General features: G+C 42.7%; 1 protein-coding gene across 1 annotated transcript in view; it reads left to right on the forward strand.

Moving 5' to 3' along the window:
- The window catches only part of LOXL2 (lysyl oxidase like 2), a 445269-nt gene that overhangs the window by 77109 nt on the left and 344404 nt on the right, over window positions 1-23756 (forward strand). Inside the window, exon 2 of the mRNA XM_086943561.1 lies at window positions 18993-19424. Coding sequence (XP_086799687.1) covers window positions 19070-19424 — 355 coding nt within the window. The 5' untranslated portion in view covers window positions 18993-19069. The remainder of the gene's footprint in view (window positions 1-18992; window positions 19425-23756) is intronic.

Consider the following 23756-nt stretch of genomic DNA (forward strand, 5'->3'; position numbering starts at 1 on the left):
CTTGCTTTTGTGAATGGGCCCCAAAACATCTAAAATGGGATAAAAAAATGTCAACATTCGGGGAATTTAGGCCCTCTTTGCACATTTACTAATAGGGAGCTGGGACATTTCATGGCTGATTCACAAAGACATGTAAGAATATGTAAGTAAACAAGTACTCCTTTAGTAAACTACTTCCTGTACTCATAAATGCTTTTGTGAATCGACACCAGAGTTATCAAGTTACTCGATTGCAGGCTTAAGTAGTTTACTGATCTTATACTTCATTTTATTCTGGAGCTTGAAGTTTTGCATTTCGCATTATAAATACAGATCTCCATGTTCAGAAGGCTAAAACATAGATTGGGTTTGATCCTCACTTCAGATATTATATAAATTATGATAATTTTAGAGACCATCCTATCTCTTAAACACCCTTCTTTTTAGCTCCTCACTACCTGTCTGAGTGCTGCCACCTTTTCATGCATGATACTTAATTTAAATTACAATGCGTCAGAGCAAAACTTGGCAGACAAAAATATCTTGAGTTGCTTCTCCAAAGCACAGGCATGTTCACGCTTGTTGTTTTGTTTGACACGTAAGAGAGTGGCTTTGGGATATTGGAACGTGTATAGATGGTTAGAAATCTCTCTAGATCTGAGGGGCGCATCAGGACACATAGCAGTCTGCATCATTCTGTGCTTCAGAATTGGGCTTCACTTTGACTTCATTCAATTAAGCACTAATCTAAGGGAAAGAGAAAAATTACAAGGGGTGGTGCGAAAACATATATGTAGGAAAATGACCATATTTTGCATGGTGTGCTCCTAGATTTTTGCCCTATCTGTTTTTGTTGGCTATCAACCTTTATGCACTTCCCCCTGCTAACAAGTAGTAAAGTGCCTGTGCTCGCCCTTTTAACATAGTTGAATTGGTATACTCCTAATTAACATATTTAACTTGCCTAAAAGTGCCTAATATATACTACATAGTGTACCAAGGACCTGGAAGTGAAATGCTTCTAATGGACTGGAGCACCAATTGTGCCATCCGCCACAGTGACAGTGTACCCATGGCTTCAGGCCTACCATTGTAGCCTGACTGTAGCAGGGTAAATGCTGCACTTCGACTAGGCAAAATAAACCATTTTGACAGGTTAAAACCCTCCCTTTTAAATATTATTAAGTCACCTCTGTATAGACCTTGTAGCCAGTGCTTAATTTGTAAAAGAATGAGTGCCGGCGACCAAAGCTCTGCTCAGAAGCCTTTGGTCAGTACTACTAAATATCAGCACACCGTATACCAAGGCTGCTTAGTCTTGATCCCACCTGATGCCTCTTTAATCCACTACCAGACATTTGATTCCCTTTTATCTAACTTTTGCAGCTTTCTGCTTTCCATCTTTCTTATCCTCCTTCTTTCCCCTTTGAATGTTTTCCCTCTCTTGCTCTCAGTAAATGTTTGATAAGGAAAAATAAGCGTTGGTGGGCCCATCAAGTAACTGCCAGCTTAAATTAAGCACTACAGATTAAAATTCTAATTCTGTATCACGGAAATGGGATGAGTTAGAAAAATAATATACAACTATTTTTAATAGTTATTAAACATCCAATTCAATGGAGAAGTCATGTTTTAATAAATATTAGGGAAAGGTAACGTTTAGCAAATTACCTTTGCCCTGCCTGAAGTTCCTGGATGCTAATTTTCCTTTAGCTCTCCAGGCTTTTCAAAACATTAATTAGCCTTGAATTTGTGTGAAATGCTTCAAAGGAACAAACAATAGGTTGCCCTGAATGGGCAAACATGATTGCTCTGAACACCACAGAATACGCTAGATGGGACTGTGGGCATTGTTTTTACCACTACAGTATCAAATCCTACATGAGGGTCAAAGCTTACTTAACTGGCCTGCTGTGTTCACATTTAACCTGTGGGCCACACTTGAAAGGGGAGAAAACAGGATTTCAAGACAATCCTTGCGAGTGCACTGTCTGGACTCTGCATTTGTCTTACAAGACGTCTGTCTCTGAGTTTACATACAACCCGTGAGGCACACTTGAAAGGAGAGAGAGCAGGTTGCCTAGACAATTCTTGTGGATCCACTGTCTATTTGCTATATGAGTCTGATTTTGTCATACTAGACTTCTGTCTCTGGGTTTATAGTGTGTCCAGCGGTAGCCTTGAACTGGATTTTGATGTTAGGCATGGGAGGACACTGAGAATATCATAGTACACTTCCCACACACATCCCCAGCTCTCGGAACCCAAGTATAGTGTGACTGAAGATTTTTGCCATCTTGATAATGCCAAAGCCCAAAGTTAGGGTGTGTTCAGAGATCTTTTAGACCCTTTAGCTAGTACATGCCCAGGAGTCATTCCCACCTACGAGCTGGTGCCTGGCTTAATTGTGCCACCTCCAGGCACTCACTTCCCGGACATTTTCTATATCTATGGAAGATCAGAAGAGGACAGAACCTGCTCTGCTGTCTGTGACCTGAGAGGAGCCCTAAAGAACTGGATTTGCTCTCTATAGTACCCGGGATGAAGATGTGGACTCTAACGGTCATATGGTTGACCTCCTGTTCAAACTACAAGGATACCTGAAGCTACAAGAGACCGTTTTGTGGAAGTACCACGCTGACCAGTGGCTCATTAAGCCAAAATTATTGGCCAAAACTTGCCAATATTTCTTAAGTTTAGGAAGGAAAATAGAAGTTTTTTTACAGCATTAGGTTAGCTTTCACATGTCGCCTTCTCTTTTCCTTCCAGAGTTCTGCATTGTGTTTTTGGGGCAATATCACCTAATGTCAGCTTCCAACAAAGGCCCCTTGCTACATGGCATGGTACACTGTCATTTTGAACTCATTCCTGCATCTATGTCCTGTAGTTTTAGATTTCAGGAAATACAGAAAAGAGCTGAAGACCGTTCTTGTCAGATAGATGTTTGGACTGGAGACTTCCACTCTGCCATGGGAATCAGCAGAATGTTGGTGACTCCGCATTACTCTTGTAACATAGAGTTCCAGGCGATTTCCGCCAATCGCCGTGTGGCAGAATTTGTTCTTGCACACTTGCCAAAATGGTAAGTTAGCGTACGGGAGCTAGATTAGGCATCTCCTACATCAATTTTTGGTCGCTAGGAGAACATCCAGTGAGATTTGTCCAAAGCAGGCAGTTGTGACTGTGTGGTTAGAAGGCTGCCACTTGAGTCGAAAATCTACTCTTGCTGCAGCAAAATCAGCTCGAATAGCTGTGCCCTCTAGCGCACCTCGTGGTGCCATTTGTGCTGTTTTTTAGTATGGAGGGGGCTCCAGGTGGTAAATCACAGAACGAGCAGCTCGATGTGCCTAATTCTGCCCATTGGCAGAATCTCGCGGAGTTTTTTGGTAACTCTCTGCGGACTCAAATTCCGCAAGTCCCACCCTCACCTACTTCAAAGGCTACTGCATCTCCATTTCTCCTTACAGAGCTCGGACGCAATCTTGAGGAAGTGTGATCACCGTACAAAACCAAGAAAATAACATCAAATCTCATGGAAAAGCAATGCTAAGTCAACATCTGCATACACTCAGAAATTAACAGTTAAACATTCTGGTGCTCCCTTTTATCTTTTAAGAAGATGCGTCCAATGCACACATCGACAAGGATTGGTTGTTAAACTCACAATTATTGAAAGACAGACTCATTGCCATAATGAAATTTGTGCAGCGTTTACACTTGGAAAACAAATGATGGGATTGACACGAATCTCAATTGAGGTAATAGGTAAGCAAAAAAAAACAAAAAAACAGACATTTTGTAAAGATTTCTGTTGTAGCTATTTTGACACTTAATTAGCAATGGCCTCTTGAATAACAACCCTTAATACCTGCAGTCACTGAAAACCTCTTTCACCCTGTTATCATTTTATTTCTCGAATACAAATGTCTCCTGTAATTCTGTGATGAAAGTGCCACAAACAACTCAAAGATCCAAAAAGCTTCAGACTGACACATTTATATCAGGGTAAACTAAGGTCCATAAGCAGTAAGTAAAACTCTATAAAATTATAAACAATAGCACCATGGTTGCTGGCCTAGGGATGTTTGCGCTGGCAGATTTTTTTATTAATCAATTTTTCTATCAAAAACATTAAATTTTTAATGGCAAAGACAAAAAAGGCCCTAATTCAAGACACCATGTTCTTCGATTGGGCAGTAAAAGAAAACTGTGATTGCTGTCAAATGTGTCTGTCATGTTTTAGCCCAGGTGTCAGGACACCTGCAGCAGCAATGGCAGGTACGACCCCAGGTACGACCCCGATAGCTGCCGCATAAAATGGCTTTAGCTGATATAGAATTGGTGTTTGGGACCTGACCATACTTCTCATTCAACTGCAAAACTAAGGACCTCTGTAATTTAATCCAGGGGCCCCATGGGGGATTAGAGAGGGTATATGGAGTACGTCCTCCCAGTGGATACTATATAACAAAAATACTCCAAATGCACCCTACCGAGGATCGAGAAAATTTATAGTAGGTTGGGCTCGTAGGGAGAAAAGGGGATCTATGTAAAAGGAGGGATTATACACTATACCAGTAGGGATGTGTCTGATATGTTAATCATATCAATGTGGATGGAAGGGGGGGCAACACTAGTTGTTTTTAGTTACCCTCACACACCCTAGTGGTGTCATGCTTCATCATTGGGTCACCCCGACTCCTACAGGTCAGGGTGGGCTCGACCACAGTGTTGGGAAGCTCTTGTAATAATGAAGGAAAAAGGGGTATATATAAAATACCTCAATCAGACCCCGGTATCCCTTTATTCATGGGTCTGGTTGGGTTGTTAAAAATAGAATAAAAGTAGGGTTTATAAGGATTTTTATGGTCCTATGACCCTAGTGAAGTGCCGAAATGTTTCAGTCCTTGAGAGGCCATAAAGGTCCCGGACTTTCTTCAGGGCAAGATTCAATAACCCCCTTATGTGTGGGGATGCTAAGTAAGGGGAATTCCCTACTCTATCGATGTGGCGAGGGAAGAGTAGCTTCTCCTCGTGTTCGTGTGATTATGTTAATTCGAAATGCCAGGCTCCATCTGTAGAGAAATTAAGCATATAAATTCTTTATCAAACACAGACTTTATCTGTATATTCATATAATCCCTGTGCATGGCATGCTAAGTGATCATGCTCAGTTTGTGGAGAACACAATTGATACCATTCCTTGTCACTTTTGTGTTGTATATAGTGACCATCTCATTGTGTGACACCCAAAAATCAGTGTCAGAAACATCACACTTAATTACATTGTAACTGTGTGAGGCTGTGAAGTGAGGTATAAAAACAAGTGATCGAAGTTTCAATTGCAGTCAGTGAATCACACAATCTACATACATACATGCATATATTAAATTCATATATCACACACTGAAGACCTCTGTTGAAGTATTTCATGCAATGGTTGGTACTCAGTTAGTTCACTTACCCAAATTATGTTGGGCGTAGGCATCACAGTGGGCGGGACATTAGGGCATTCTCCCCTAATCAAAGTGTAGCAGAGAGTTAAATATTGCCTATTGAGTAAGGCGATTAACGAAATGCTCCAGCAGGATAGGTATAGCTCTTAAAACCACCCCGCTAGCTGAGGAGAGGATACACTTACTTGTTCAGAGGACATACCCTGCCCGAAAAATAAATGGACCCGCTCGCTGGCTTGTAGCTGCTGATCGAGCTGGTAGCGGGTGAAACAACAGTTTATTTCCGCATATGGCGTGATGCGCATGACGTCATTAGCGGAAATAACGCGTGCTCCGTGACAACGGGTCATGGGAATTGTAGTAATTCAGCCCGAATAGTTGTCTCGATGTATCGTAAGTGCGATTAAAATCTCTACTCCTCTAAATTTTAGCAACTCAAATGTAAGGGCAATATTAATTTAACCTTGCTCTACATAAATAAGACGATGTATATTAGTTATCTCAATTTCTAATATGCCGAGTCCACTGACTTGGTAGTAAACAAACTCCACATGAGTAAACAGGGTGAACAGTGTGCGACAACCCATTTGTTTGGACTAAATGATAGATATCCAAGTTTTACGTATGGACTAACACTAACAGGAATTTAGCGTTTTGTCTTTATGGTCTTGTCATTGTCAAGAGTGAATAGATCTTATACATGATGGAAGATCTTATAAGTTAGTCTGTCTCTCAGCTATAATCATGATCATTTGTAGAAAATCATTACGCAAGTTACATACATTTCTTTCACGGATCCATGGCTCAAAACATTCTGATATTATTTATGTTTCATCATATCACAGTGTCATTTTCTCAATTGGGCCCATGGTATTGAATCATTCAGGCCTGATATATGGGTTTTGAGGCGGTAGACCCATCTTTGTTCCTTCTCTAGTAGTACTTTTTGTAAGTTGTTACCCGGCCTGACTTTCTCAATCACCGTCCACTTTATATCAGTGTCTTTATGGTTATGTTCAACAAAATGTGCTGTGAGTTTAGTTGCAGTAACTGCTCTTCTTATTGTGCTGCGATGTTCGCTGATACGTATTTTGACCTTGCGTGACGTCATACCCACATAAGACAATTGACAAGGGCACTTGATCAAATACACTACTGCTTCAGAGTTACAGTTTGTATGGCATCTTTGTTCCCAACCAGACCCATGAATAAAGGGATACCGGGGTCTGATTGAGGTATTTTATATATACCCCTTTTTCCTTCATTATTACAAGAGCTTCCCAACACTGTGGTCGAGCCCACTCTGACCTGTAGGAGTCGGGGTGACCCAATGATGAAGCATGACACCACTAGGGTGTGTGAGGGTAACTAAAAACAACTAGTGTTGCCCCCCCTTCCATCCACATTGATATGATTAACATATCAGACACATCCCTACTGGTATAGTGTATAATCCCTCCTTTTACATAGATCCCCTTTTCTCCCTACGAGCACAACCTACCATACTTCTCATTCCCCAACCCACCCCCTGCATCCCTTGCTTTGGAAATCTGTGTGGTGGTAGGGAAGGTGGTTTGCGCTGAGTGTTGGTATTTCTCTCTCCTCTGGGTGTGGTGCTTGGGTGATGGCAGCTCCTGCATTGTGGGAATAGTAGTTTTGAATTACTCACACTAGACTGACAGCCAGATGTAAGCCTTTGAGGTGGTGTTGGTTCTGGAGGTAGCACGGGAGGTGGTGGTACTGGTGGTTATGGTACTTGTGTTGGTGGCAGTGGTTACAGCAGTGGTCGTGCTACTGGCGGTGGTGATAATACTTGTGGTACTGCTGGGGATACTGGTGGCCGTGATTCTTTGGGGGTGGTGTTCGTACTGTTACTGCTAGTATTGATGGTGGTACTGCAATGGTGGTGATGGTACTGCTGATGTGGGCGGTAGTGCTGGTCATGTTGATATTGGTGGTGGTGTCACTGGTAGTTGTAGTGTGGTTCTACTGCGGATGGTGATACTAGTGGTAAAGGTACTGGTGGTGAAGCTGGCAGAAGTTCTAGTGGTGACACTGACGATAAAAGGGTTTGTGGTTTTGGTGATACTGGTGGTGGTACTGTGTGCTGGTGTGTTGCTACTGGTTTTTCTACTAGTGATACTATTAATGATAGTACTACTGGCTGTAGTACTGGTAGTGGTGGTACAGATCGTAGTGATACTAGTGGTATAGGTGGTGGTTTTACTGTTAGGGTGGTACTATTGTTGGTAGTGTGGAAATGGTGGTACTGATGGTAGTTCTGGTGGTTGTGTACTGATGGCGTTAATAATAGTGATTCTGATGGTGGTGACATCTGTGGTGTAATTGGCAATACAGGTGCTGGTGGTACTGGTGAAAATGGTATCACTGGTGATACTAGTTCATCAACCTGGAGTCAGACAGACGTGCTAAATAAGCCCTGTTGAAACTTGGGCATCCTGGCCAGAGAGCAGAACAGGCACACAAGTGAGACGGATGAGGGAAGTATGCCTGTATGGCTCCATATTTACCCCTTCTTCACTACTATACCATGTGCGCGCGCGCACACACACACACAAGCACGCAAACACACCCACACACACATTCTCTCTCTCACACACTATTTCTCTGCTGCCTTACAGCGTGTTTATAGTTGTATTTTCAACTTTCAAGTCAATTAAATCGGAGATGGTGGAGGAAAGAGGATGGCACAGAGAAGGTTATGCTTTGTTTCAGTAAAATGCATGTGTTGTGCTCCTATTGCCTGGATGAGCTGCTTTTAACTTCAGTTTTAATTTGATTTGTTGGACTTCCCAACTAGAGATATTCGAAAGGCGTACCAACATAGTTAGAGAAAATGTGCTCTTTCTTCCCCCAATTTAAAGACAGACCCTTTAATGAACATGACTATCACCACAAAAGGTATAAAGTAACTGGCCTCTGCTGCAATTACCAATGGGTCTGGGTGCCAGAGCAAAATGTGACCCACAGCCCAACGGCAGAGCTGAGGCAATGGAACTACTTTGTAAGTGAACTAGCACAACTTCTGCCCAAACAAATTCTGTATTCAAGGCATTCAAAATGTGGGTGGGGCCAAAGTACCGCTCTTCGTAGTGTTTGCTAAAGCTCATGTATTGATGATCGCATTATTTCTAGGGAACAGCTGTGCTTACAAGACAGACCTAAACAGGCGAGGCAGCTTAAGGATAGTCCAAAGGAAATAAACACCACATTGAGTTATAGAAAGTTGTTATAGAATTCTACTAAATCAAGTAAATTATCATGACATTGTCAGGTGTTATTGTCTATCCAGCAAGAATCCTTCTTTATGCCAGATAATTAATTAAAATCATTCTTCCAAGTATATGTGGTTTCCTAAAGGATTTCTACTGGAAAGTTACAGCCTTAACAACATAAAATCCTCAATTGGGTAAATTGTAACATTCCTGCTGTCAAAAAAAACAAAAGCCGATGCCCTCAATGCCACTCCTATATATACTGCCCACTATGTCATTGTGGCAACATTATTGGTGATTACTTCAAAACACTTAGGTCCTGATTAAGATTATAGATGCTTGTTATTGCACCTGATAAAAAATGATATCACAAGGTACATTATTTATCAGCAGCGATAAATAGCGCCTATTACGTCTTTCTAGGTAATAATATGCAGATTTGATGTTTAACACACCAAAATCCGCATTGTACGGTAAATACCATATGCTTTCTCCTGTTAAATTTCAGCAGGTATATCCTGCCGAAATTTATCCAAGGTTGAGATATTTCAACCATATAGAGCCAAACTCGTAATTCCAACTACTGAGCAAACAGGGAATTTCCCGCGGTTTGGAAATCGACCCACTTGTAATCCGGCCTTTCATGGTTAGTGCACAGTAATTGATGATTACTGTAAAATACTTGAAGATTACTATTTAAAACTGGTCTGCGCTGTTGTTTACTCCACAATACTGGCAATAATTGGATGATTACAACTCACTCAATAGTAGCTAATGTCCTGGTTACTTACAACAATCTGCATTACTCTAACCTAGTCTTCCTTGTCTCATTTTCCACCCCGCACTTCCTCCGGTCTCTTTAGTTCTTCTGGGAATCGTTTTACATGCCAGATGGGCTTGGTACTTCAGATGCTGTATGGAGGTGCTGATTACGGGTTATATGGGAAGGGGCGGGCTCTATAACTAGAAAGGGAAGAAAGACTTTGCTTCAGATTAAGTAGTAAATTGACAGCCTTCTTCCCGAGTGTGATGTAGTCGCATTGATGAGATAATTACTAAAAAGTACTCACTGGCAAGAAAGACTTCTGCTAAATATTAGGTTATTGCTGCAAAAATGTATTTAATGTTGTTAATGCTGCAGAGTAACTAGTAGGAAGACACCAAACAGTTGGCAGTTGATGTGGCTTCTGTGCACTGCAGGAGGTCGAAGCTGATTTCTGCAGACCACTGGCTGATGAGTATTTTGAAATGTGCCACCCTTTTTTTAGCCCTGTCAATTGATCTGGTGATACAGGTGTAGGGATGGTCACTTTCCAGCCCGCCCATAGGGCCAACCTTCAGCGTTGGATTGGTAATGCGGGCATTCGGGCAATGCCCGAGGGGCCGGTGTCCAAGTTCTGCTGTGGGCTGCTTTTTTGAGCAGTCTGGGGGGCTAATTGGGCGCTGTCTCTGTTCTTCTGATACAGTCAGCGGCCCAGTGGGTGTCTGAGTGGCCTTTTATAGAGGCGGATGGGCGCTCATTACCTCCGTTTAGCAGAGGTATCACTCCCTTTGTCTCTCGGGCCGGCCCATTAATGTCTACACATACTGAGCGGGGGCAGGGGGCCTGAGTAGAAATGGCCTCACTTGTTTCACCAGTGTAAACTAACGCGTGCATTTTTTTACCCCCTCCCCTAAAGTTTTTTTATAAGATTACACCAGAGCAGTGATATGAGGAGTGTTTATGCAAATGTGGGCCGTTTTTTTTGTGTGCCCGGGCCGATTTTAATTTCCAATCCAACCCTGCCAACCTTACACTAACCCAATCTCATCCCAACAACTGTGCCATCAGATCAGGTGACAGAGCTAATGAAAGAGAGTTTGGGGTTTCACTGACAGACCCCAGCACCCTGGTCTGTGGAATTATTTTGTGCGATGCATGCCTGGAGCTAACGGCATAACGCTCTCTTCTGTTTCCTCCTCCTCTGAGCACCGTTTTGTTCACAAGATGGTCTTAGTAGTTCAGGAGTTATCTGTAATGGGGAGTGCAAGTAATAGGGGAATGGGTGGGGCTTCTTAAATTAGAAGGGGAATGGTGGGTCATTGCTCCACCATGCCATTTAATGGTGTTAACCGTTTTGAGAAGCTAGTGGGAAGATCACTTACCGTTGGTGGACCATGCAGCTTCTGTGCACAGCAGGAGGTCAACACTGATTGCTGCAGACCACTGGCTGATGGGTATTTTAAAATGTGATACTGTTCTCAAGGCTGTAACAGACATGGCGATCAATCAACCAATCAGGATTTAGAAAGCACAGCTAATCATCCAATAGGGTATCCAAGCGCTTCACGTCATCAGGGCCTGTGGCCCACAAATGTGTTTTTCAATTTCAACAAGCATAAAAGTCTGCCTGGTCCATCACTTTGATGAGTGAAAAATTCCTCAGAGGGTACCCTGAAGCAACGTGCTCAGTCAAAGGAGGGGAGTTCTAAGCCAGTGGTATGGAAAGTCCACAGAGTACACAGTAGGACATCAGATCTATTGTTTAGTCTGAGCTAGCTGCCTGTGGTTGCTGTGCAATTCCTTCTGCTTTCGGTAATCAAGAGGTTGCTGAGGCAGGGGAAATAGCTGCTCATCTGTGATGTAATATGTTCAAGAAGTTTGTCGAGTGTGCTTTAAAAGTGTCCAATCATTTTCAACTTTCGAAAAAGGAGAAAAAGAACTTCCACTCTCGTGTGTTGTTACAAAGAAGATCAGTGCTCCGTGATCATTCAGTTGGTACTGCAGCTCCCTACGTTGTCGTGGGGGTTTCTCCTCAGAATCAAGATATAGTTGTTGGTATTGTGCAGGACAAGGGAAGGTTTGTCAAGTTCTTCAAGTTCCACACACGATCGATTATAGCATTGCAGTCTGCTGCCAAAGGCTCGGACGGTTGTTAAAGGCGCTGACCCCAAGATACAGGCTTATAACAAGGGACGCGTCTTTAACAACGGATGTAGACCGAAGCAGAGGATTATAATGGTATTAAAAGATGCCATCCACTGAGGGGAGAATTGTCTCAATTAGAAAGGGAGAAACATAAATATAAACATTAGAGTTTTGTAGTAGAATGCATATACGCGTCATGATGATTGGCACTGAACCACTGTACTGCCTTCAGTGGAGCTCTCAACAGTCTAATAACCTGTTATAATATAAATATTATAACTTGGTTTCACTACTGAATCATGACTCATGCTGTTTGACAGTTATTCGGTCTGTCTATGAGGATGCCCACTTCACAGGCTGGGTGTGATTCCAGCCAAATGCTCATGATGTGAAAGTAACTTTTTCAACCCCAGTACCACATCTCCCATCTCCCAAACGTGTTCAACAATCACCGACACATTTAGTTTTAATCAAAACTCTTAGGGTGCTCCAATTAAACAAGGGTAGGGTTGGAGAGAATGTAATGTTTCACGAGCTGTGTTCTTAATCTTGATTACGTTTGTGGTACTGTGCAAAGCAAACAATTTTTTTTCTCTGCATTGTATGGCACTTTAAATATCTGTGTGTGTTTATTCTAAAATCTTATGTATGTTTGTTCTGAAATCCTTATCCGCTTGTACCGTAGGGGAATTATGTTTCTGCCACAACACCAAAGGCATAACAAAATAATGGTGTCCTTCACAAAATTTGGTGACATCCCTAAAATGTTACATAAATCTCCAACCTTGTAGATAAATTACGAACTTTTGGTGAACAAGAGCCTCATGAGATGTGAAGACTTCCGGTCTGCCCAGGAGCTGCAGGTGTTTATGTTACACCCATACAATGCCCCCATATTGGGTTCCAAGATTTTCGGATTGCAGGCAAAATGCCAGGTTGCCGTTTGCCGTTACCTGTTCAATCAGGTCGTTTAGAAGACACCTCTTGGAGTCTGCTTTCAGATAGGCAGGCAAAAAATGTTCTACTTTAAATGACTGATTTCAAGTCTCACCGTCTGGACAGTCCAGCCTCAAGTAAGGTAATGTTATGGATGGGTGAGTAAGTTTTAAGAAAAACACTCATCCATGTACTCATGTATCATTGATTCGGTGGACTGCAAAAGACTACTCCTTAATATTATTTTGATATTTGCCTCGTGGTCTTTGTATTATCGTTACTATAACTCACACGTTTCACTTGGTATAGGGCTGTCATGCGGGTGTTTTAGCATTCATTCTCTCTATAGTTTTGGATAGGATCCAGACAACTGTCATTCAAGAGGACTTGTCATTAGCCTGGCTTGTCGCGAGTGGGTAATCACTGTCTCGCATATTGGGGGGTGCCCTTTAATTATTTCGGTGATGTTGCTAATGGATATCTTGCTTTCCATTACACAACCGTCAACCTTCATTTTGGATTTGATATTAGCCAATTGACCTACTGAAAACACAGGCGGACAATCCTATTGTGAAATCAGGAGACGGAATGAGGCATCTGAGAGGCCGGTCGGGCCGGGGTGGTGCCTCTAACACTCGCTGTAACTGTTCACAGTCTCCCATTAGGTCACTTTGCATCTGGCAACAGACCAGGACATTGAACTTAATCGATGTACAGGGCGCGAACCGGAAGTTACAGTGAGCTTTCCTGAAAGGAAAATGGCTCCTGTTCGGTTGGTATTTGAAGGCCTCTCCTGGCGCTGCGTGGGTGTTTTCATTTCCACAGTGTAGTTTTCCTTGGCTGCCGGCCACCATTACATGCTGCGTAACTTGACCCTGATGAGGATACCGGAGCACACACGCTTGGGCGAGGTTGAATGGGCCCCACAGTGTTGACCCAAGGGAGCGCTGCTTCTGGGAGGGAACAGCCAGGGTTCCGTTGAGACGTGTGGATATTAAGGGCCACTGGGCAATCCCCCGTGCTTTCTTGGCATTGCCTCATCTGGAAAATATTCAGCAGTCCATCGGCACGTCTGGCCCTGCTGACGCTGCCCGCGCGCGGCTTGCTGCATGGCTGGCAGAGAGGAACGCCTCTCAAAACCCCTATCTGGAAGCGTGCTCACTTGAAACTCAGCGCCAGGGCTGGCTCCCATCACATTCCTAAAGGTAAACAGGGAAAGCTGCTGCCTTACCTCTGCCCTCGAAGCCATCAACAAGTGCCTTAATATGTGCTCTTTTGACAGATATATCAGGACGCGTTTCATCAGCCGGTAGCTGGGCTTACACGGGCCAAAGAGTGGAGTAGTCAATGTTGTAAACTGCTGACTACTGAGAGAAGACGTATCTACAAATAAGCACTGGCAACGCCAAAAGAGTTGGCCTTGGGAAGCTGGTCTTATTGTTATTTGTCTTCAAAAACATGGCACACACATCGCACAAAATAAAAAAGAAAATAATGTTGGCATCTAAATGTGGCAGCCGTATGCTTGAATTAAAAAATAATTGTCAAAATTAGTGTAACATTGCAAGCAATTGTAAGTGTGGAAACCCTTTTCAATTTCAGTGCACATCACAGTAAATATGATACTTATTGGGGCAAACAAATCGTAGTTTGAGTTACTGCAACCTGCAGACATTTTTTAGACACACAAGGATGATTTGAAAAGCATAATGAATGGAAAAAAACATTGCCAAAGTAGAGTATTGGCCCATCAGCACTTGCACTGAAGTACACTTCTTTTTAGGAGGATGTGCAAAGTGCACTTCTTTTTGCAGCAACCCGCGCGCGGGCCAGCGTCAGCAGGGCCAGACGTGCCTATGGATTGCTGAATATTTTCCAGATGAGGCAATGCCAAGAAAGCACGGGGGATTGCCCAGTGGCCCTTAATATCCACACGGCTCCATAGGCACGTGTTATCAGAGTAATTCCATCTTTCCTAGTCCAAGAGTACTCAGTACAAGAGAGCCAATGGCTGAGCAGGCTCACGCATTACTCCTTGCTGTATGCTGTGGAGGGTAGAAGCAAAATGTAAATGACAGGTGAAAAAACAAATAGATGAAAAGGGCTGAAGAAACCCCCTCTAGATATGTATGTAACTACAGATTTTTATTGGTGATATTTTTAATTATATGAGGCTGAGAAAGAGTAAAGTTCTCTGACCTAGAAGAGAGAGAAGACATCCTGTTAATACTTTGCATTTAAGCAGGTGGGACTTATAACATTTTAAACACTAGAAATGCATGTTAAATAACAGAATGGAATATACACAGTTTGCCTATAAAAATGTCATTCATACTCAGTCCAACAGCTTTTATGATATTTAAACGTGCTCTCTAAACCATGTGGAAGTTGTAAATATCTTGCACATCTCATAAAATCAAAACTTGAAGAGGTGCAGCTTTGATAAATGACATCCTTATGATGTGCGAGCGTAAGCTTCTTTGATCTTTTAAGTAAGGATGGTTTAACTACTCTCTCCAAGTGGTTTCAGATAATAAAAAATATATGGACCCTTTCAGATTTTCTATCAGGTGACAAAATTATCTGATATTAAAAACGATAAACAACGCCCTTGTTTTCAAATTTTGCTCATCTCTGCCAACACAAAATATTAGAGTAAACCGAGGACAGCCTGTTGACTATTTCCATACAAAGATGTTATTATTTTCACCTATCAAATTGCATATTATTGCAGTATTTGTGTAGCTCTTCGTACCTCTGAGAAGTCCGTGAAGTGGTCCCATTTCCATCAGCTTCCTGGGCGCCATTTTGTAGAGCATGATTTGAAGATTTTGGATTTAAAATGTCCTGTATATGAGATGCTGGGTTCGTTCATGTGGCAACAATTTAATGTTAGAGTAGAGTATAAAAATAAAGGAAGTTCATAAAGTTTACTCTACCAATCTTTAATGTATGCAATCCACATCACTATTCAATTATGATATTTTTTGCCTATATTTACACTTATTGTAGGTACCTACTGTGGCTTATACCACATCACTTTTTTGGTATTGTGTACAAGAGTGGATGGAATGTGCTTTATATTTGCTCTAGGACAAGGGAGAAAGCAGGATTTGTTTTTCCTTTTATTGATGGTGAGATTAGTACTCCTTCAAGTTATGAGTTTTCACGTCCTTCCTGAAGTGAAGAAGTAATGGAAAAAGCTGATCAGTGATAGGACATTACCCTTTGCCTTGATGTGTAATTTGAAAAGGATTCCTTTCCAGGCCCGGGTTCTGGGTGTTCTCCAGCAGCATATTGGGCATTTCCACATGCTTTCTGCACTTCTGGGGGGGGTGCTTCTATGTCATGGAAGGGGTCCAGACGCTTCCACGCTCCCAATTGTAACAGTTATTGTGCGGGCACACATTTTACTACCGTGCCACGTGGAGGGGGTATTTTCTCATTTTCACGGGAGCTTCACCCCCTACAAAAAAGGAAACACCTTTGACCATGTGTAATATTACAGACTTGGCAAGAGTCAAGAGAGTCAAGAGTCACACTTATCGTGTGCCACTAAGAAGTAATCAACTGTTAGTGCACCCCCTGAAGGCATTCTTGGGAGGGGACACAGAAGATCCCTGACACATCTTCATACATGGCCAGTGCCTTATTAATGCATGGGCATGCTGGGCAGTTGCCTGGGGGCCCCACAAGCGTAGGGGCCCCATGTAGACCAGAACTTAACAATAATTTTCTGTTAAACTTTTTTATTACTGTGAGTGGTTGTGTAGGCAGGGCCCATTGCACTGCTTTGCTGTTAAGACGGCCCTACCCACTTCGAACTGTTGTCCTGTCTTTCACTGCATCATACTCACCAGTGAGTTTCTTAGATTTACAGTAAACGCTAGAGAGAGTAGATTTATTCTGTACTCCGTGCGCAGGACTGGTCTTTGGGGTGAACCCAACAGCGTATACACTGCTGCAGACGGGGAGGTTGAGAATCTTTCCTTTTCTTTGTTTTCTAATTTTCAATCTGGTGGTGCCAGGGTTTTGTGTTCCTCGGCATTTGACATGGTGTGTTTTTACGAAACAGGCAGGGCAGTGCTTACTTTGAGCCGATGGTTGCCGGTTAGAACTGCCTTTACTTATTTTGGGGACCGGCACTTATTTATCCTCATTAAACAGTTGCCGATTGAAAGAGAGGGAAGAACAAATGAAGCAGAAAGACGGAGAAACGTCATAAAGGGGGAATGCAGGAACATGCAAGAGTGAGATAAAGGTGTAGGGAGTGTCTGGCTGTTGATCAAAGAAGCATGAGGTGTATTCAAGGCTTCACAGCCTTGGTATTTGGTGCACCAACATCAAGTTGCAGGTGGCCGCAATCTTTTGAGCAGAGCTTTGGGCACCGGCACTCATTACTTCACAAATTAAGCACTGGCAGGGTGGATGCAATTGTACTTGTAGTATGACTCTTGACACCTAGTAGTGAAGTAGCTTTGCTAACAAAGTCTACCTACCATGAACAAGCAACAAGGGGTGCTTGACTGCCTGAAATTGTCTTTAGCCTGAATATTTTAGCAAATGTATACAGCAGAAAGAGTAACATATGTAACAAAATATGTGGTGGGGCATCATATTAAAATGTAGAAAGTCCAATAGCAGACAATAGAGACTTGATTTCATAATTTACGATCAGAAAACACCATATCTCAAGATCTCAGTTGGTCATATAGCCGAGTGTAGTTATTCTCCTTATATTAAAAGGACATGCATAAACGGGGCCATGTGCTGTGTTCTTCATTCGTCATAGAGTCTGTGTAACACAAGTAGTCGTGCCAGACTGCGTTAGCTTGACATATTACTCAAACTGTGGGTCACAGCCGGACTTAGTCAAAAACATTTAGAAATATGCTTATCCTAGATCATCCAATCTCTTCATTTCCCAATCCAGTACCCCTCAAATCACAAGGTATCAGATGCAAAATTGTGGAAAAGTGTCTGTTTTGTGCAAACACGTGCAGGCAATTGTAATACCATCATTTGGCCACATAGTTTGCAAGAATCTGAAGACCGAAGCCAGGGGAAGTTTGTGGAGTGCAAGTTAGAGCACACTGAATATGAGGGGTAACCCCCAAATGGATCAGCTACTTCATGCCAAGGAAGCTCCTTAAGGAAAGCACCTACCTCATACAAATATGAGTGTTCATATACATATTTACTTAACACAGAAAATACGACTGCCTATTGTTTCCTAAAACAAAGCCTATTTTTTTCTCTGTTGGCCACCAACAATCAATCCTTTCAATTATTCAGTCAATCAATTCATTTATTGGGCTTTGCAACTACTGTAAAACTCAATTCATTTTTGAAAAACAGCATTCACAATATTAAAAAAATATATAATAGCACATACATACATATTAAATCAACAAGCTTCAACATAGCAATAAAAACAAAACATGGTGTGGTCATGTGTGGTGATATTCCCTTTTGGTTGCAGGTCACGCAGACAGTGTTAGGGGTAACAGGGTGTCTGTTCCCTCTAGATCCTGTCCGGTGCATGCTTGATGGAGGTCATATCACCAGGAAAACCAAGGCCCTGGTGAAATTCCAAGACTTGGCATTGATTTTAGCTAAGCGCTGCATCACTATGGCCTGCAAATCAGCCGCCGTGTGCCCTCTGCAACAATGGTAGGCCGAATTGCGCAAATGGGTGCTGGCTGAAATAGCGATACACCGAAAGCTATCTACAAGAGGAGGGGGGTGGACCCACTAGAACGCTGGGAGACATATCTGGCTAAGTTGTAGACAAATACAGATGACCACCCTCCTTAAGGGTACTGCCACTCACCATGTGAGGATGAGAAAGGCAGGAGCTCCACTTGGAAGGGACGTGGGATCTGGTGGGCGTGGGCACCGGCCACGCACTGAGGGACACCGCTAGTGTCCCTGACTGAATGGACCTTCTGGTAGGACATTGAGTAACGGATGTGGTATTAGAGATGCAGGGTGTGAGGGGGTGAAAGAAGATTGATACACATACACGTGTCTCAGGTGGAGGGGGGTCATGGTCACTTGCATTTTATCTTTTAGGTTGTTGAGTATGAAATGTGAATGTGTTTGTTGCATTTGCCTTTCATTCTGCTGGCGGGCTTTTCTCCCCAATTGTCCCAGGTATTTCTAATTTTCATGTCTAATTTACAGATTGATTCTCTTGTGCTGTTTATTTTTATTAAGTTAGTCTTCAGCTTTTGGAATTGGGGATTGATCATTGTCTAACAAATGTATTCAAAATTTAATGAACAACATTGTTTCCTTTTCCCACTTTGTATAAACTGCTTGTAAAACAAGCAGCCCCAGCATTTAATTGAGGCTGTGAATTCTGTGCTTCAAGATCCATGCTTAGTGTACGCTTTATTATTTAAGAGTTTCGATTTTGGCTTTACAACAGAACCTTGTCATTAACACTGTTGCACATATTTCTTATTTTTTTAGGAAAACATCTCTGATTGAATTTGCACTAAGAACTACCTACTAGGAGGAGTTTGCACAAAGGAGTGAGAGCACTGAAAATGAAGCATTTCCTGGGAATCCACCACTTGCTCGCCCTGCTCTGCTCTGTATTGCTGTGTCATGTCTGCTCGGCGCAGTATGAACACTGGCCCTATTACCCTGAATATTATGAACAGCACCAGCAGGAACACCAGCCACCCCCGAGAGCGGCGGATGTGCCAAAGATTGCCCTCCGGCTGATGGGACAAAAGAGGAAGCACAATGAGGGCAGAGTTGAGGTGTTCTACAACGGAGAGTGGGGCACGATCTGCGATGATGACTTTTCTATCTACAGTGCCCATGTGGTATGCAGAGAGCTGGGGTACGTGGAAGCGATATCGTGGGCTCCAAGTGCCAAGTATGGGAAGGGAGAAGGTAAATATTTCTGGTTGATTGTTTCTTTACTGTTCATGGTTGATAGGAGTTCATAGGGGTAGGGGAGCTTTAAAATGTCACAACTATCCTCTGCATTTTTTTATGATTATATAGAGAACGGTAAGGTCAAATGCTACAATATCAACTTCATATCTGCCAACATTAACAAAAATCGCAGTTAGAGGAAGGGACGGGGCCTTTGAGGAGGCGGGGCCTCTTACTGAGAAGTACCCAAGAGGCACTTTTGAACCTCACCCTGCCCGCAACCCCCTCCCCCCCACCAAATAAAAGCTTTCTGAGGCTGCTGCTGATGTCTTGGAGAGTGTTTATGCCCCTTAACGGAGGCTGTCAGTTCAAGGCCTCGAAAAACGAGCAGAAAAACACTATTTTCAGTGGTTCTCAGCTCTCTTTCCATGCCACCATGTGATATCCACTCTTCACCCGGTGACCATGTGATTGGAGCTGATATTGTGTGTCAGACTGTTGCACCTTGTGAGTTGTCAGGTATGCAACTTTTATATGACTATATGACAATGGTAATAAAGATGAGGCAATTTTTGCAAAAAAAGTAAAGTTGCATTTGTCCTTTTTTCCCTCAACAGAAGTCAATGAGGACGGTATGCTCACGTACTTCTAGAGTGAGTGGAAACAATTGGAAAGCTCTTACCAGATGTTCACATACATCAGCCTCCTTACATTTTAGTGATGAGTTCTTAATGTCCTACAAAATCCAGATTCTCACGATACAATGTTTTGGCCAGTGGTTCTTTATCTATCGGAGTTTCAATAAAAATGGATATCCCTAAATCATTCTGTAGCATCGAGGCCTGCAATTATTTTCACTGGTCATGGCTAAAGATCTGCCACACTAAGCTTTTTTTAAAATTCATTTTATTTGTATTTTACAGAAATACAGTACACTATAGATTTAGTCTTATATCGGAGTGAAGTAATGGTGAGGCGGTTTGTGTACTTAGAAAAGCAGACGGACTGACCTCTCAGCTTTGGAATGGTAATGAGCAGTATATACTGCCAAACTGAAGCATAATAACATTTTGGTCAACACTGCTTCTTCCTTATGCAGAGCATCAAGAGCTTTCCTAGCCCAGGTTTCAGGTGTCAGCCGTCATTCAGAGTCCTGAAACTTTTGCTCGGTTGGAGACAGGTCTTTTTCCAGGGACTTGCGGCTGCCTACAACAGCCTGAATGCAGTAAAGTTGAGTCACTAACTTCATTCTGTCCAATTCGAGTTCAGTTTTGTCATTCTCTTTGAAGAAGTCTGTAAGCTGGGTAGCTAGGGTATCTCTGAGTATGGTGTCCTCCAACATGGAAAACCATCACACCAGGGTAGTGGGAGAGGTCAGCATAAGTCTAGACACAGCAGAGAAGGGCTATGGTCAGATATTTCCTAGCCCAAATAGTTGGGATCGTGACCTGGAGACAGAGCTTCATCCAGCAAATCACTCTCTGCCTCCCCCTCTCTCTCACTCTCTGTTTGTCTCTCTCTCTCACACACACACTCTCTTTCTCTATCTCTTCTCTCCTGTGCATGTCTTTTTAGTCCTTGCCTTACACAGTGTATGCACTTTCTCTTGCAAGAACTTTTGTTCCTTACTGGTGGCTTAGAGTCCACCAATTGCTTACTATTGGTTGGCTTCATTGTCACTCTCAGTTGCTTGCTTCTTATTCATCAGTTTCAATAGGCTTCCTTCCTCTTCATGTGTCTGCCCCCACCCTGGAGCACGGACAAATTACTGCTTGCCTTTTCAGGCAATACATTTTTCTTTTTGTGCAAGCACTATATGAGTGTGTGTGTTTTTCAGCTGTCTCCCTCTTGTACAGCTCCCAATTCCCTGTTCCTCCCAGTCCTTCATGCCCACCCTCTGTCTGTTGACTGTGTGCGTCCTCTAGGCTCTTACCGCCTATCTTTGGTTGTCCGTAAGCTTGCTGTGTGCTTGCCCCAGGCCTTCCTGCTGACTATCTGTGTGCTTGCCCCTAGCCCTCCTGCACATCTTCAATTGTCTGTCAGCTTGCCCAAGAATACTCGACCCATCCTTGTTTGTCCATCTGCTTGCTCCCAGCCCCTCCCCCTACCCTCTGTGGTGTGGTTGCCCATGCCCATTCTGCTTACCCTCTGTTGTCCGTTTGGTTTCCTCCTTCTCTGTGGTCCACTCTCCATTTTCCATGTGGTTGCTCCCATCCACTCTTCATTGTCCGTTTACTTTCTCCAGTCACTCCAGGCTGCCCTTCATTACCCAACTGTTTGAACCCTTCTCCTCCCGCCTACCCTCTATTCTTGGTCTGCTTGCCCTCAGCCTCTCCTGCCCACCTTGCATTGCCCATGTGCTCCCCCGTCCTCAGTTGCCTTTCCTCTCCCCACACCTGCGTCCTTCTTTCCTGCCCTTCAACCCTCTGTGTTGCCTCAGTAGCAAACGCCTAAAAAATAAAAGTGCTATGATGTGGCCAGTGCTAATAAGCTTTAAAAACACATAAGAGCTGGCTATGCCATAAAGCTTTTTTTTTATAACAGTTTTAGCTTACTATACAGCATGGCAAAAATATTGCCAATAGCTCTCATATACAGGAAGTACTGGGTTTACCAATGCTTGTTACATCAGTCACTCCTAAAAAGAAGGGGCTAAGTAAATCTTACAAAACAATTAGATAAGTAGAATAGGCAGGTGTAAATGAAGGGCTCTCTAAGGGATCAGGTTGAAGCGATGGGTCATCGACCTACTTCATGGGTTTTCATAAAGGCCCTTTCTTGACTCCATGGTTCCTTGGCCTCCCCATCTATCCATAGCCTCATCTCTCTTTTGGGCTACGTGTTAACACAGACGCATTTTGTACTCAAACTCTTAATTTTAGAAGTGTGAGAGAATACTTTTAGAGTTCTGAGGAAAAGTAAATCTGATAAGAATCGGCATACTTCAAAAGGCTGTCCTGTGGCCTACCCAGATGTCTAGTCATGATATACACACATAAATTGCAGGGTTATTTGGGCCACTTATCAAGGTCTTCTCAGCATCTCTGAATGACACAGTCACGCTGCTACAGCCACAAACGCAGCAGTCACTCTATTGAAGTCCAGTTTACACAGAGAACTGTCACGAAAGTCATTCATAGGAAGCTGAATCTATTTTTCAATTTTACACGCCACCCCCAATAGAAACCCACCCACATTTGGCTCTGCCTTGTTGAAACAGGTTAAATGAAATGCATACTCGAGTGGCTTCAGTAAGCAATTCGATGAATGTGATGAACCAATTATGCGAAAATTATGAATTCTTTACAAACATAGGTCATTAACACTTTGATTAACAATATCCCAACCCATATTAGTATAGTAAACCTTGCAGCATAATATCCGAAGATAGCATTAAAGATATGCGTACAATATTAAAATAAACGCTGTTATTCTAAAGCTCCGCATAAATCGGATCCTTCGATTGGCCAGATTCAAAATACACCTGAAAACCCCAACTATTGGAATTGTATATCAAAACATCTCGTGGAAAGTATTGATGGACTTCTATAAAAGCTGAATCACCTGCTTCTGTCACATTAAATATAAAATGTGGAGCTTCCATGGCTCTTCATTTATTTTTTTTCCCTCCACTATCCTTTACCCGCCTACAGCTACATTTTGTCGCCTGATAATCGTTATGATTTTAATTAAAAAGGAAAAGCATACCTTAAAGTGCAATCGTGTAAATTTGCATAAAAAACAACATAAACACAAAAAAGAAAAACGTCCTAATTTGGCAATAAACAATTCACCAAACCAGTGGAAAGAAAAGAAGGATCTGAGTGTTCATTTCCTGTTTTTCGGGCTACTGGTGAGATTACTAGTTCTGAAAAGCCAGTCACGAGTCAAACATTACGGCAGGGAGAAAAGTGTACAACGCATTCCCTTCAGGTGAAGAGGTGAAAACTGTAAGTCACAATTCTGGACCATCATAAGACTGTAATAGTTTTAAACCCTCCCGGACCATGAACTGGAAACCATGATCACTGCCACAAACACCCTGGAGTTCATAAGATATTCTGAATTTTCTCTGATTCTGCTACGTGAAGAAAAGCTTGGATTGTGGAGTATCTTCAGATGAAAAACATTTGTTTTAACAGGGGTTGATTTTAGATTAGTGCCCTTTTTGGATGGTGGATGGTCACCCCCCCCACACACACACACTGTTTGCTCTGGATGTTGTGGTAATAGATCTGAAAGTGCACTGCAACCTGCTAACCATGCCCAAGTGCTCTTTCCCTCAAAGGAAATGTGATTTGGTACACCCAATTGGAAAGATGCTTGAACCCTCCCCCCCTATAAGTC

Source organism: Lissotriton vulgaris, chromosome 11, assembly GCF_964263255.1.
Source record: "Lissotriton vulgaris chromosome 11, aLisVul1.2, whole genome shotgun sequence".
Taxonomy (NCBI): domain Eukaryota; kingdom Metazoa; phylum Chordata; class Amphibia; order Caudata; family Salamandridae; genus Lissotriton; species Lissotriton vulgaris.